Source organism: Ammodytes marinus (assembly GCF_949987685.1).
Source record: "Ammodytes marinus genome assembly, chromosome: 24".
Classification (NCBI taxonomy): domain Eukaryota; kingdom Metazoa; phylum Chordata; class Actinopteri; order Uranoscopiformes; family Ammodytidae; genus Ammodytes; species Ammodytes marinus.
The window spans coordinates 6,525,061-6,539,286 of record NC_137228.1 but is presented as its reverse complement, the minus strand read 5'-3'; the positions used below and the strand labels follow the sequence as shown (position 1 = coordinate 6,539,286).

Below are 14,226 nucleotides of genomic sequence, written 5' to 3'. Positions count from 1 at the left end.
TATAACAGAAAGATTTTGTTCTTTTGTTGTTAATTGTCTGATAAATGATACTTTTTGTTCTTGAAAACATGCTGAAAATGCATTTTTTTAAGACCTGTACATAGTGTTTGTTGATTTTAAAAATAGGCTATATCCAAAAATCTGTTCTGTGACAACTTTGAACATTAATATGCTATAAAAAATATGCTATAAAAGATTTAACTCTGTATACTTTATCCATCATCTAGATTTCTTGTTTTGAGTGTGTGATAGTCGTGTGTGCGTGAATTGACAGACTTAACCCCTCCCTTTCCGACAGGTGAGGACCCGCTAGCAGACTGGATGTGGTTGTAACCATGGTAACGTCAGGGTGGGGGCGTGGCCTACTGCTGCTGGTCTGTGCGTCCGTGTGCCTGTCACAGGGGCCTCACGTCAACACAGCAGAGTGTAGTAGGAAGGAACACCCTGTTGTCTCATACCAAGGTCAGTGCTTTAGGGGCTCTATCTATCTGTCTGTCTGCCTATCTATCTATCTATCTATCTATCTATCTATCTATCTATCTATCTATCTATCTATCTATCTATCTATCTATCTATCTATCTATCTATCTATCTATCTATCTATCTATCTATCTATCTATCTATCTATCTATCTATCTATCTATCTATCTATCTATCTATCTATCTATCTATCTGTCTATCTGTCTATCTGTCTATCTGTCTATCTGTCTGTCTGTCTGTCTGTCTGTCTATCTGTCTGTCTGTCTGTCTGTCTATCCATCCAACTATCTAAAGGAAAACGTTCACATTTTGAGTTCATACATCCTTAGAAAACATTCCTTAATCTGTTGCCAGACCTCCTGACTCTTATTACGTTCTTCTGCCCTCTTCTTCCCCAAAGTTTGAAAACTTAACGTGACATCCTGTCGTCAGTGAAGTTGTGAGACCTGGCACTGCTGAGACTCCTAAAAAATAAAAATAAAAATCCCATGGGAGCTCTCAGAATGTGGGATCAGGTGATTCACAGAAAAAATGTGACACATCGATAAAAAAAAGAAAGAAAAGAGGCTTAAATCAGGCTGGAGCTGAGAGCCAGGTACCGTTTGGTGCAGAAAGATTCCCACACAAGGAACAGCCCATGCTTAATACCCTGTCAACTGCTTTTCTTTTTTTACAGCTCTGGAAAAAAATTAAGAGACCAGTCTGGATTTTTTCTTAATGACGATATTTTTCGGGGGGGAATCTGGTAGAAAAGTTGTCAGTAGTTCATAGAATTAAACCAAAATGTTCATTGTACTCAAACATTATCTAAAAGTAGTCAAACGAGAGACACTGAATATTTGGAGTGGTCTCTTATATTTTTCCAGAGCTGTATATGTATTTTATTTTTTATTTAAGTTTTTTATTAATGTTTTCCCCTTTGCTGTCCTGTAGTTGGTTGATCTTCCTTTCTGCTTAACCTGTACCATTCTTTTTTTAGCGTGTCTGTCGTTTATGTTGGATTTGGTACCTTGTTTATGTGAAAAAATGTAATAAACATACAGTGACAAAGAAAACTTGGTTGTCCCTGTTCCAGCATTGGGTCAGTGGATGTCCCAGTTCTCACACCCAGGAGTGAAGGACTTCTCCCAGCTGGCTCTGGACCTGAGCAGGAACCAACTGGTTGTGGGAGCAAGGTGACAAATATCTTAATCACTCAAACAGCAGTCCCAGGCAATAGACAGTGCCAATATACAAAAGGAATGTATATGAAAAAAGTTTGATCAGGAGAGAAAATGGGAGACATTTTTTTTTAAATAAAGAACTACATCTATAGTGAGCGTGTACAGTAGCTAACATGAAGAATCTCTTTTACAGAAACTATATCTTCAGACTGAGTTTGAACAACGCCTCACTCATACAGGTAATGTTTCACTTTTGTGTTCACTTCATTTGTCTTTAATACTAGTACAATTAGAAATGCATTATTAGAAACATTTATATACTGTATATTCAGGGATAACTTAAATATGTATCTATAATATTAATAATGATCATTTATGGATAATTACAGCGTATAAAATGAAATAAATATACTTTTATGTGACTTTTTGTCCGATGTTTTTTGGCTTAAAGGAATAGATTGAGGGCAATTTGCTGACTTGCGATTTCCCAAAAATGTGGAACTATTCCTTTTTTTTTTCCCAAGGCGACAGAATGGGCGCCGGATGACGAGACAAGGCGGTCGTGTCAGAGCAAGGGCAAATCTGAGGTATTATGCTGGAAATGTCTGTGAAGCTTTTATTAACATTGTAGGCTTCTCGTGAGCAACAACAACTGATTTGTGGTGTGTGTTTCTGCAGGACGAATGTCAAAACTACATCCGTGTTCTGTTGACAAACGGGAGGACGCTGTTCACGTGCGGAACCAACGCTTTCAGCCCCGTCTGCATAACCAGGCAGGTTGGTACAGTGCCAAGTTATCAGTGGCTAAATTAGATTTGTATTGCTCTAAAAAATTTGTTAATATACAGTCCATAATTTTCAGAACCTGCAACTCCATCACCACAGAATCTCACGCAAATTAAAAAGCCTTCGCAAATGAGTTTTTGCACTGTAGTGAAATTAATAAAAACCCCATCGCTGCCTCGAGGTAGGGATACAAATTGGAACACTTTTCTTTTCTTTATGAAGAAGAAGCTGACAGTTATTTTCATTGTTGGTTGATCTGTCAATTATTTATCCAAATTCCTTAAGAGAAGAAGTTTGAGATTAATGTACCTATCCTTTTTTTTTGTATTATTTGTTTTATTATTGTTTCCAAAAATTATGATCTTGAAGATTTAGATAACTTTGAGCTATCCATCCATTATTTTGTCCATTTTCAGGCACTTTCTTTTCTCAACTATTGTAGAGAAAAATTATTCTGTGAGCTACTGTATGTATTGGACAGGTTTTAGCTTGAGTGTTGATTGTTGTGTGATGTACTTTTGTTATATGAATGCTACCTATGTAAGTTTATGTTGTTGTTGGACCTTTGAAGTGTGTTTTATGAAATATTGAGAACCCCTAGCTACAGAATATAACGGTGATCTTAACTTATTTAAACTAAACTCTCTCTATGTGTCAGATTGCTAATGTGAGTCACGTGTTGGAGACGGTGAACGGTGTGGCACGCTGCCCCTATGACCCGCGTCATAACTCCACTGCCATGGTAACAGAGAGGGGAGAGCTGTACGCCGCCACCGTCATAGACTTCTCCGGACGAGACCCCGTCCTCTACCGGAGCCTGGGGAACATGCCCCCACTGCGCAGCGCACAGTACAACTCCAAATGGCTTAATGGTAAATGTAGTTCTTTTGGTCCTGACTAAAATGCCCCCATAACATTAAGTAGGCTATCCAAAAATGTGTTGTCGAACGATTCCAAATTTCAATACCTATGCAAAAAGACAACTTTCAAGGTAGCCGTTGACTAATGAAGTTACTTAACCTACCTTAACTTAACTTAACTTAAGGGGTTACTCCCCATCAACGTCAGTGCTGATGATTGGCTGTTTGGAGACATCCAGGAAAAATACATTAGGTTACAACATGGGTAACACAGTATGCATCAGTCAGCCTTACATACTGACTGGTATCCGCTTAATTTTGCATTTTTTCCTGGTATATTTTTTGGGAGCTGCAGTGGCTTGGGCGATGGAGCATCGGTGCTAATATGACGGCAGTTTAATCGTAGATTGTTTAAAAAGTTCAATTTACTGATGTTATGTAAAAATGCCAAGGAACTGAACTATGATGTGTAATGTCATCATGTTAAACAGGTTTCATAAAATTGCTGAAAATAAAATAAATAGTATTCAGGAACCATTATCAAACTCAAGTTATCTGTATCTGCATTGCTATCTATATAATTGTATCTTCCATATCTCTTCTTCTCTCCTCTCATTTGTGGTAGAGCCCCACTTTGTGTCTGTGTACGAGATCGGCCGGTTTGCCTACTTCTTCCTGAGAGAGACGGCTGTGGAGAACGACTGTGGGAAGATGGTGGTGTCGCGAGTGGCCCGGGTCTGTAAAAACGACATGGGCGGACGCTTTCTACTGGAGGACACCTGGACCACCTTCATGAAGGCCCGACTCAACTGCTCCCGCTCCGGAGACATCCCCTTCTACTACAACGAGCTGCAGAGCACCTTCTACCTGCCCGAGCAGGACCTCATATATGGCATCTTCACCACCAATGTGTGAGGGGGCCGCTTCCAATACAATAACTCCTCCTGTCTATGTAGACTAGGGTTTGAAGGACGCATGTTTTTGGATGCTTACGTATGCTGATGTTTTTTCAATGCAGATGTCAACAGCCAGTATTATAAATGTGTTTTGAAGTTTTGAGTATTTTTGCATGGTGAAGCATCCTTGAAAACGTGCTTTCCATTGGTTCAAGATAGACGGAGAGATAGATACTGTAGATGGATGGATGGATGGATGGATGGATGGATGGATGGATGGATGGATGGATAGACTCAAAATGTGAACGTTTTCCTTTAGATAGTTGGTTGGATAGACAGACAGACAGACAGACAGACAGACAGACAGACAGACAGACAGACAGACAGACAGACAGACAGACAGACAGACAGACAGACAGACAGACAGATAGATAGATAGATAGATAGATAGATAGATAGATAGATAGATAGATAGATAGATAGATAGATGCTATTCTAAAAGTTTTGACCGATAGTGTAAGTAATTTTTTCTTTCATTCTTTCGCTCCGCCTCTCTACTTTAGGAACAGTATATCAGCCTCTGCTGTGTGTGCCTTCAACCTGAGCTCCATCACACAGGCCTTCAACGGACCCTTTCGCTACCAGGAGAACCCCCGCACCGCCTGGCTAGCCACCCCCAACCCCATCCCCAATTTTCAGGTAAAAAAAACTCTCAAATAAATTCCAAACTACACACAAAGCTGTTTTGTCCGCTCCAACAACATGGAGCGATTCCCATCAGAGATTCCGGAGAACGCTTGTTGTCAAAATCACTTTTTTTTCAACGTGAAAGAATATCTCCTCAAGAAATGTCTGTGCTGTAAGAAAAAATTCTGGTTTTAATACAACTATGCTCTGTAAGCTGGTAGGGTAAACAAAGGGTATGTCAACACGGAGGGGGGGTGGGGGGGCACACCGAAGCTAGCAACATACCCATTTGCAGAGCTTAGGCTGTGTATTAACACTTGTTTTTTCTTGTCAGTGCACACACAGTTCGGACATGTTGAGGAGATATTCGCTAGTTTTTTACACAAAAAAGTGACAAAAAGTATTCTCCAGAATCACTGACGCCACCTTTAAATGTCTTGACATTAACCCCTGTTTGCCTCTCTGTCAGTGTGGGACGCTGGAGGAGGGGGGTCAGGGGGGGAACTTGACAGAGCGCAGCCTCCAGGACGCACAGAGACTCTTCCTGATGAACGACGTGGTGCAGCCCCTCACCGTCAACCCGCTGCTCACCCAGGACAACGTGCGCTTCAGCAGGCTAGTGGTGGACATCGTGCAGGGCAGGGACTCACTCTACCACGTCATGTACATCGGCACAGGTCAGACCAACAACCTACACCACCAACAAAGAAGAAAAACTGTATCGGCTGTTTAAAGGTCACCTATTTTTTACACCGCTTGCTAATTTAACCTGACTTCCAGCACTCCTCGTCTCTTTTCCTCGCTATCTTTTTCTGCGTTTTGCAGACAGTGGGCAGTTTGTTTATTTGTTAAATTTAAATTTTTTTTTTTGGGGTGGGGAAAATATCACCTATTATGCAAAATGAACTTTTTCATGAGATCCTTGGTCTTAGACCCTTCCAAAAGTATGAGAAAAAAATCAAACCTCTCTGTTTTCCTCCACATCTTCCTTTCAGAAAACCTGTTTATTTAAGAACCCCAGTCAGAGTTCTCTCCCCTCATGACATCATATGGGGAGAGGCCACACCCCCAATAACCAGCCTAACTCAGCACTGCCTCCACCTGTGATTAACCACATTTTCAGGGCCAATCAGAACAGACTGGGCTTTTTGGAAGGCTGGGCTTAAAGAGGCACGTTCTAAAACTGAGCTTTTCAGACAGAGGCTGATAAGAGATTAGCAGTGGCACTGTGAGAAATATAAGGTATTTTTTGGAAACGACACCATGCAAATCATTTGCATAATATGTGACCTTTAAAATGAATAGTAGTGAATCAATTAATAGATAGTTTGTGAATCAGTACTTTGTGCCATTTATAATTTCTTTCTATACTGTCAAAGTAATGCATCTTGTCCAATAAGAGTACGGCACCATCCTGAAGGCTCTCGCCACCACCAATAAAAGCCTTCAAGGCTGTTACCTGGAGGAGCTGAGGATCCTCCCCCAAGGCCAAACCGGACCAATCAGGAGCCTGCAACTTCTCCACAGTGACAGATCTCTGTTTGTTGGGCTGGACGACAGACTGGTGAAGGTTCCACTAGAACGCTGCTCTAGCTATCCAACTCAACGGTATTCACCCTCAAAACTGCAATGTTAAATATGACGTCAGCTCCCAAAGTGACTTTCAGATTATGTGTAGCACACTTTTATTATTGCTCTATAATTGATCACAATGGAAGGAACCATAGCTATAGTGCGTAACTTTTTCATATAAATGGTAAATGGTAAAATGGATTTGACTTATATAGCACTTAGCCGATTTTCTCAGCCCCAAAGTGCTTTACATTTCTTACCACATTCACCCATTCATACACACCCTCATACACCGATAGCAGTAGCTGCCATGCTAGGCGCTCTCCGAACCATCGGGAGCAATTTGGAGTTCACACTGTCAATGAATGTAGGTTACATTCAAGCAATCGCTAAATGAGTGGTCACTAAGTTGATTAAGCTCCATAAAACTCTCTCTGTATTTCTCATTATCTTGGCTTTAATGTAACTGACATTCATGTATATGACAAAGTTACGCACTATAGCTTTAATTTGGCGAAACAAGTCTTAAAATGAAAACATCTTGCAGACTGCAGAGCTTTTGTCATTTTGAATTAGTGTGTCATTAGATAAGACTTTTTTTCTGTAAACGGCAACAATTTCCAACACATTTTCTGTGCTTGGTGTATGCGCATCAGCGGTTGCCTGGAGGCTCGGGACCCGTACTGTGGCTGGGATCACAAGCAGAAGCGTTGTACCACCTTCGAGGAGAGTTCCAACATGAACCAGTGGACGCAGAACATCACACAGTGCCCGGTAAGGCACACACACAACACACACACACACACACACACACACACACACACACACACACACACACACACACACACACACACACACACACACACAGATAATCTAGTGATATGGACTTCACTGCGTCAGGCAAAAATGTAGTTTTCATCCTTAGCATTATTCTGGAGGTTATAACAGAAGGATTTGTTCATATGTTGTTAATTGTCTGATTGAAACTGGAGGTGAGGAACCTGACCCAAGATGGAGGCTTTGGTCCCTGGGCGCCATGGCAACCCTGTAACCACGACGACGGCGACGGCTCCGTTAGTAACTGTGTGTGTCGATCGCGTGTGTGTGACGGACCAGAGGCCCGGTGTGGAGGAAGCCAATGCAAGGGCTCCACCATCCAGGTGGCAAACTGTTCCAGGTACAGTTCCTTCATTCACATACAGTATATATTCATTATCGCAACACTCACCCTGGAAAATAACCACACAAGACTTAATCCAACATTTTATGAAAAGATTTGTGTTTTGTATTTCAGAAATCACTTATGCTTCGATGCTGTATTCAATTGGACCAATTCATCTAAATATTTCAAATTTCCCAATGCTCCTATATCATATGAAGGTGAACATGGCGATTCTGAGAGAACGTGTGTTATCAAAATCACTTTTAGTCTAAATCGGTGAATATCTCCTCACGATCCTCTACCTGTACTGTGTGTGCAGTGCACTGAAACAAAATCGAGTGTTAATTAACAGCCTAGGCTCTGTAAACTGGTATGTAAACAAAGTTGGCCCAACATAGCTAGCAACATGCCAGTTTACAGAGCCCAGGCTGTGTATTAACACTTTTTCAGCGCACACACAGTATGGACACATAGCGGATCGTGAGGAGATATTAACTGATTTTGACAACAATCATTCTCTGGAATTACTGACTCCACCTTTAATAGGTAACTATTATGCCCAAGTCACTTTTTATACCGTTCCCTGTGTTGGGTTGTTTTCCTCAGGAATGGCGGCTGGACTCCCTGGTCGTCGTGGGGTGCGTGCAGCAGCAGCTGTGGGATGGGCTTTGAAGTCAAGCAACGTTCCTGTAACAACCCGTCACCTCGCCACGGGGGCAGAGTGTGTGTGGGCCAGGGCCGAGAGGAGAGGTGGGAACGGATAGGTTTGGAATTGTTTCTGCATGCACAGGTAGAAATGTTGTCCCAAGGTTGAGATAAGTGATTCTGGAGAACACTTGTTGACAAAATCAGTTTTTTTGTGAACATCTCCTCATGATCCGCTACCTGTCCATACAAAAAATCTGGTTTTAACATACACAGCCTAGGCTCTGTAAACGCTATGTAAACAAAGGGTATGTAAAGAAAGGGGGCCACTGTAGCTAGCAACATGACTGTTAACAGACCCTAGGCTGTGTTTTAGCTCTGTTTATTTCCCCCAGCGCACAGTAAGGACTGTGATTCTCTGAACAAGCACTCTCCAATATTGTCGACTCCACCTTAGGTTAAACGTTAACAATATGGCTAGATATTTGTGTTAACATAATTTCTTTCTGAAATCAGTTTGACTTTGGGTAGGACTGACAGAAGTATCTGTATGTGTGTGTGTGTGTGTGTGTGTGTGTGTGTGTGTGTGTGTGTGTGTGTGTGTGTGTGTGTGTGTGTGTGTGTGTCCAGACTGTGCAATGAGAAGCGTCCCTGTCCCGTGCCGGTGTTGTGGAGTGAGTGGGGCCCGTGGGCTCACTGTAGTGCAGAGTGTGGAGGGGGCGTCCACTCCAGGACCAGGAGCTGTGACAACGGAGACACCTGCCCTGGATGTTCCACGGTACTCTAGTGCTTGCATATATATATACACGTTTGCCCATCAAGTTGTGTAGAAATATGAAGTTCTGAGTGCTAAGAAAGCAAGCCAACCAATCCGTCAACCAAAATAAAGACCCATAAACGGTGTTTTCCAGGAGTATAAGGCGTGTAAGCTAGAGGCTTGCCCCGAGGTGCGGCGCAACACCCCCTGGACCCCCTGGATGCCTGTCAACGTGAGTCAGGACGGGGCCAGGCAGGAGCACAGGGTGAGGTACACCTGCCGCGCTCTGCTGTCCAGCCCACAGCTCCTTCAGCTGGGCAAGAAGAAAGTAGAGACCAGGGTCTGCCCCAAGGACCAGACTGGAGCCTGCCACACTGACTGTGAGTAACTGAACATGGACGTGACATAAGCTGCTTAGCCAACTCTTTCCCTTCTCACTTGTTTAGTTGTTATTTCACATATAAACAATATAAAAACAGTGATAAAACATATAAGTACATGTGTGGGTGTGGCAGAAACCTGTACAAGCTTGTATGAAAACCACACCCCAAGAAAACAATTGAATAATGGAATACAACACAATACAATCAAAAAAATAAAGAAATAAATTAAACAATGTGTGTTGCTCTGCAGTGTTGTGAGCACATCACAAGTGCAGCCATGTTTTCCTCTTTGTCATTGGCATGTATCACTTTAACCTACGGTTGGATTTGGGGGGAAATTTGAGGTTTAAATGAGTCGTTGATTTTTGCTCATGTTGTAATGAAAAAAAAGAAGGATCCAGTGTTAATACACAAACTTAGCTCTGTTAATTGGCATGTTGCTAGCTACGGTGGGGCCCCTTTTCTTTACATACCTGTTTCCTGTGCATTTTCTGAAAGTTTTTTCAGTATTTATTCCTCTATTTCACTTTTCCAGTGAATTGCTGTATCATAAGATATTGAAACAAGGTGAATATATTTGGAGCATATCAAACTGCATTTGAATTCTAATAAATCAAATACCAAATTGTGTATATTTCCCAGCTCTTGTTGAAACCTTGGTGAAGGCCACTGGTGGAACTCCGTCGCGGCCCCAAGGTGTGCGCTGGGGATTGTGGGAAACGTGGTCCAGTTGTTCCCAGCAGTGTTCCAGAGGATTCCGAACACGCAGACGCACCTGCTCAACGGCAGAGGGTCGGACCAACCCCAGCGCCTGTGTAGGATCCCCCGTGGAATACCAGGACTGTAACACACAACCCTGTCCAGGTAACAGTCAGCTTCTCACTGCCCGTGTAGTAGCAATAGCAGACTATGTACACTAAGGTTGGGCGCTGTCCAATTATTTTTTTTATTTTTTAAAGCTTGTTTGGGACATTTTTTCTTTATTAGATTTTTTGGGATAGACAGAGACGAAATGGGGTAGAGAGGGGGATGACATGTAGAGAGCGACCAAGGATGGATTCTAACCCAGGTCTGCTGTGAAGAGGACTGAGCTTCATGGGGGGGGGGGGGAGGGGGAATGAATGTAACACTATGGAATGTGATGAAAACACATGTGTGTGTGTGTGTGTGTGTGTGTGTGTGTGTGTGTGTGTGTGTGCGTGCGTGCGTGCGTGCGTGCGGGCGGGCGGGCGGGCGTGCATGCATGCCTGTGTGTGTCTTGCAGTGAGTGGCTCGTGGGCTTGCTGGTCCCCCTGGTCTGACTGCACATCTAGCTGTGGCAGTGGACACTACCAGCGGACCCGCTCGTGCAGTAACCCGCCCCCTGCTGGAGGAGGAGACATCTGCATCGGCCTGCACACTGAAGAGGCCCTCTGCAACACACACGCCTGTGAAGGTATCAATGATAGCATATGGAAAACTGCATTATGGAAGTTTAGCGAACAAAATTGCAACATAAATCTTTTCATGCTTTTGTGTTCCATTTTTTTCCATTTGGGTTAAAATAAGTGTACTGTAGGGAAGAACGGGGTAAGTAGGCACACTTTATACTCTAGTGAGAATTGCTCATCACCTAAACATCTTTCAATAGTCATTCCTACATTAAATTGAAGCTTAAGGTGTTGGCTTGAAATGTGTACCCCTCACTTTTTCTATCTTATTGTAATAAAGAAGAAATTAATCATCAAAGACACCCTTACACATTGTGACAACCAACCCCATCAAGGGGTCGGTTGTCAAACACTATGGGGTTGTTTGTCACAATGTTATCTTAAAGGGAATAATCTTAAAAAGAAGGCAAGAAAGTAGAACTAAATTTGAAAGTTTAATTGCATTGTCAAGTTGACAAATAGGCCTACATAACTTACTGTAGCCTTGGCGGCTGGTCTAGTTTGGGATGCACTGGGTTGTTTTGATTTTGTTGCCCTTTTTTCTTTTGCATGCTAGCTGCCTTTTCCTGCTCTATTCTTTCCTTCTCTGGGGTGTCAGTGAGGATACTTTACAGCTTGACAATTTATTTCACTATTGGGTTCCTTTTCTGGCTGCAGCCTTGAGATAACATGTGACAACCAACCCCCCAAAAAATGTGACGACCAACCCCAACTTGAATTTCTTGCTAGCATCAAGGCCAACAACCATCTGACAACTAATTAGCTTGCTAACCACAATCTAAACTATAGTTTACCCTTCACACTTTGTATGGGTAACAACTGTTTTGTTATAAACCAATTGTGTAAAAGCCTAGAAGAAAAATACTGAGGAGCTAAATATTTTCAATTTGACATGAAAAACACAAACAGTCGTCTCACCTCAAATTCAGCAGTCTAACTCCAAGGAAGACTGTGTAGGTGACCTCTGATCCCAATTCTGGATATTTACATACCAAAATTTCACAGACAGCGCCTTCTGGTTCCGAGATATAACGATTGTGACAACCAACCCGTGTGACAAATTACCCCGTTCTCCCCTACATGATGTATGCATAATTAAAAAAGGAACAAAAACAAACAGAGCACCCCATGAGAAAAATTGTTGATGCATACTAGTTGTTTAAATCGATTTATTCCTTCTTTTGGAGCCTATTTTTACACTGTAAATCTTTGTCCTGGTGTTTTTCTTGTAAACCATTCCCGAACGAGCTTATTCGTCGTCTTATTGTCATTTATCATATTTTTTATGCCATAAATACACCGCATACATTCTCTCTCTCTCTCCCTGGATTAAATAATGGCATTTTTATGAACACTGTTGGGAAATCTCCCCCTCGCAGCAAGCAGTTAGTCAATATTTGGGTTTAGAAGGCAAACAATGTGGAGTGTATCCCAGCATGCATTGGCTGAAACACAAATAATTAATAATAAAAAACTTATTAATTAAAAACCCTCAAATTTTACCATTGACTCCAACATGAAAGGATGCAAATCGTGTGTGACTTCAGTTATAGTTTAAATTTTTTATACAGTTTTATTTTGGTATTTTCGATTTAGTCTTTTATTATGTGTTTATTGCGCATAATTTGCATTATTCAAAAGATGCTTAAAAAAATGTGGGACACATTGACGAAGCAATCGAATAGTAAAGGAGAAAGGTCTGGAGAATGCTTGTTGTCATAATCCCTTTTTATCAAAATCTTCGAAATTTGTGAATATCTCCTCACGATCCGCTACCTACCCACCTACCTGTGTGTGCTGTGAAACAGAAATCCGGTGTTAATACACAGCCTAGGCTCTGTAAACGGGCATGTTGCTACGGTGGGGCCCCTTATGTTAACATACCCTTTGTTTAAATACCAAAATCACTGACTCCACCTTGAATTTGGAGAAGAAAGAAAAGCAGATATTGTTCTCGTACCCTGTATTATTTCAGTTTGATCAAGCGTTGCCTCTTTCTGATTGGCTGAGCAGGTCTGGGTGAGTGGAGCCAATGGGGCGCCTGCAATGAGGAGGGTCTGCAGCATCGCACCCGTCACTGTGGAGACGAGCCGGAGGCGGAGCCAAGCCTCTGCCAGGGAAACTTCACCAAGGCCAGGCCATGCAGACCCCACGAGGTGCCAGGTAATAAGCAAGTATATGCTTTTAATACTGGAACAAGTTAATGTGCATACAGACACAGTACATATCCATAGACTGTGTTTGATAGAAAAAATCCAGTAAGAGTCATCAGTCAACAGCTTGAATAGACAAAGTAAATGCTGAAATGTGCAGGCATTTAAAAAGACGAATGAATGGAGATTTCAGCACTCTGCCTATACTATGTTTGTCTGTCTCCAGTTATTTTACCCGGACAGGAGGACCAGAGCTGTGGAAGTGAGTAAAAAACAAGTGAACCCCCCCCCCCCCATAGATAATAATAATTGTGTTTCCAGCTCACACACACACACCTGTTGTAGGTATTTGTGTGTACTTGTACGTACAATAAGCTTCCATTTTGCCATCTTATTGGTTAACTAACCCCTTGTCTCTCTGTACCCAGCCTTCACATTGTTCCAGTTAGTGTCCGTGGGCCTGGCCAGTTTCTTTGCAGCAGCCTTACTGTCTGCGCTGGCCTATTCTTACTGCCAGCACCTGAACTCACCATCAGCAGAGTCAGCAGTGCTTCACCCCAGCACACCCAACCACCTCACCGGCTACAACAAACAGGGCAACGCCATGCCAAAGAACGAGAAGTACATCCCCATGGAATTTAAGGTAGGCTTGGTTCTACCGTTTCATGCTATTGCTATATGATTGACTGGAAAATTTTTTATTGAAGTCAATGTGACAAAGTGGGTGAATAAGTCATTTTTTTTGTCTTTTTCCAAGACCCAAACTTGGTTTTAAATATATTTTATTGCAGGAGCAAACATACAATTGTTCATATTAACAGCATTCTTGCAAAGTGTATGTATTTTTTGGGGGAAAAATAACAACAAATAAAATTATTAGATAAGGTAAAATAGTGTGGCATGGTTCATATACAGATACTTACACAGACCATATATTGCCTATATGCATGTCAGTACATACACACATGCATCTGTATGTGTCCTGTTTTACAGACGCTAAACAAGAACAACCTGCGAGTGAACGAGGAGCCCACTTGCAACCACTTGTCTGGCCAGCTGCCTTCCAGCAACATGTTCAGCACCACATACTACCCTCCAAGCCTCAGCAAGTATGACTTCCACCCAGACTCTCCCTGCAGAACATACATGCACAGCTGAGAGGAAGCCCCACCCCAAAAAACCCACCCCAACACCCATCCAGAGAAAACGCTAAGATCCCATTCTTCAAGATGGCCTTCAAAGTAAAACACCA

General features: G+C 42.3%; 1 protein-coding gene across 1 annotated transcript; it reads left to right on the top strand.

Annotated features, from left to right (window-relative positions):
• Positions 1-335: 335 nt before the first annotated feature.
• On the top strand, positions 336-14,132 carry LOC307269854 (semaphorin-5B-like; the record flags this gene model as incomplete). The annotated part of the gene is made up of 21 exons (XM_080052936.1): positions 336-462; positions 1,556-1,655; positions 1,837-1,882; positions 2,168-2,230; positions 2,322-2,420; positions 3,088-3,301; positions 3,915-4,200; positions 4,749-4,884; positions 5,342-5,549; positions 6,273-6,480; positions 7,101-7,218; positions 7,437-7,621; positions 8,213-8,356; positions 8,882-9,029; positions 9,163-9,388; positions 10,034-10,255; positions 10,656-10,826; positions 12,835-12,984; positions 13,201-13,236; positions 13,403-13,617; positions 13,968-14,132. The coding sequence occupies 21 exons, from the start codon at positions 336-338 to the stop codon at positions 14,130-14,132; spliced, it is 3,267 nt and encodes a 1,088-aa protein (XP_079909062.1).
• Positions 14,133-14,226: the final 94 nt, after the last annotated feature.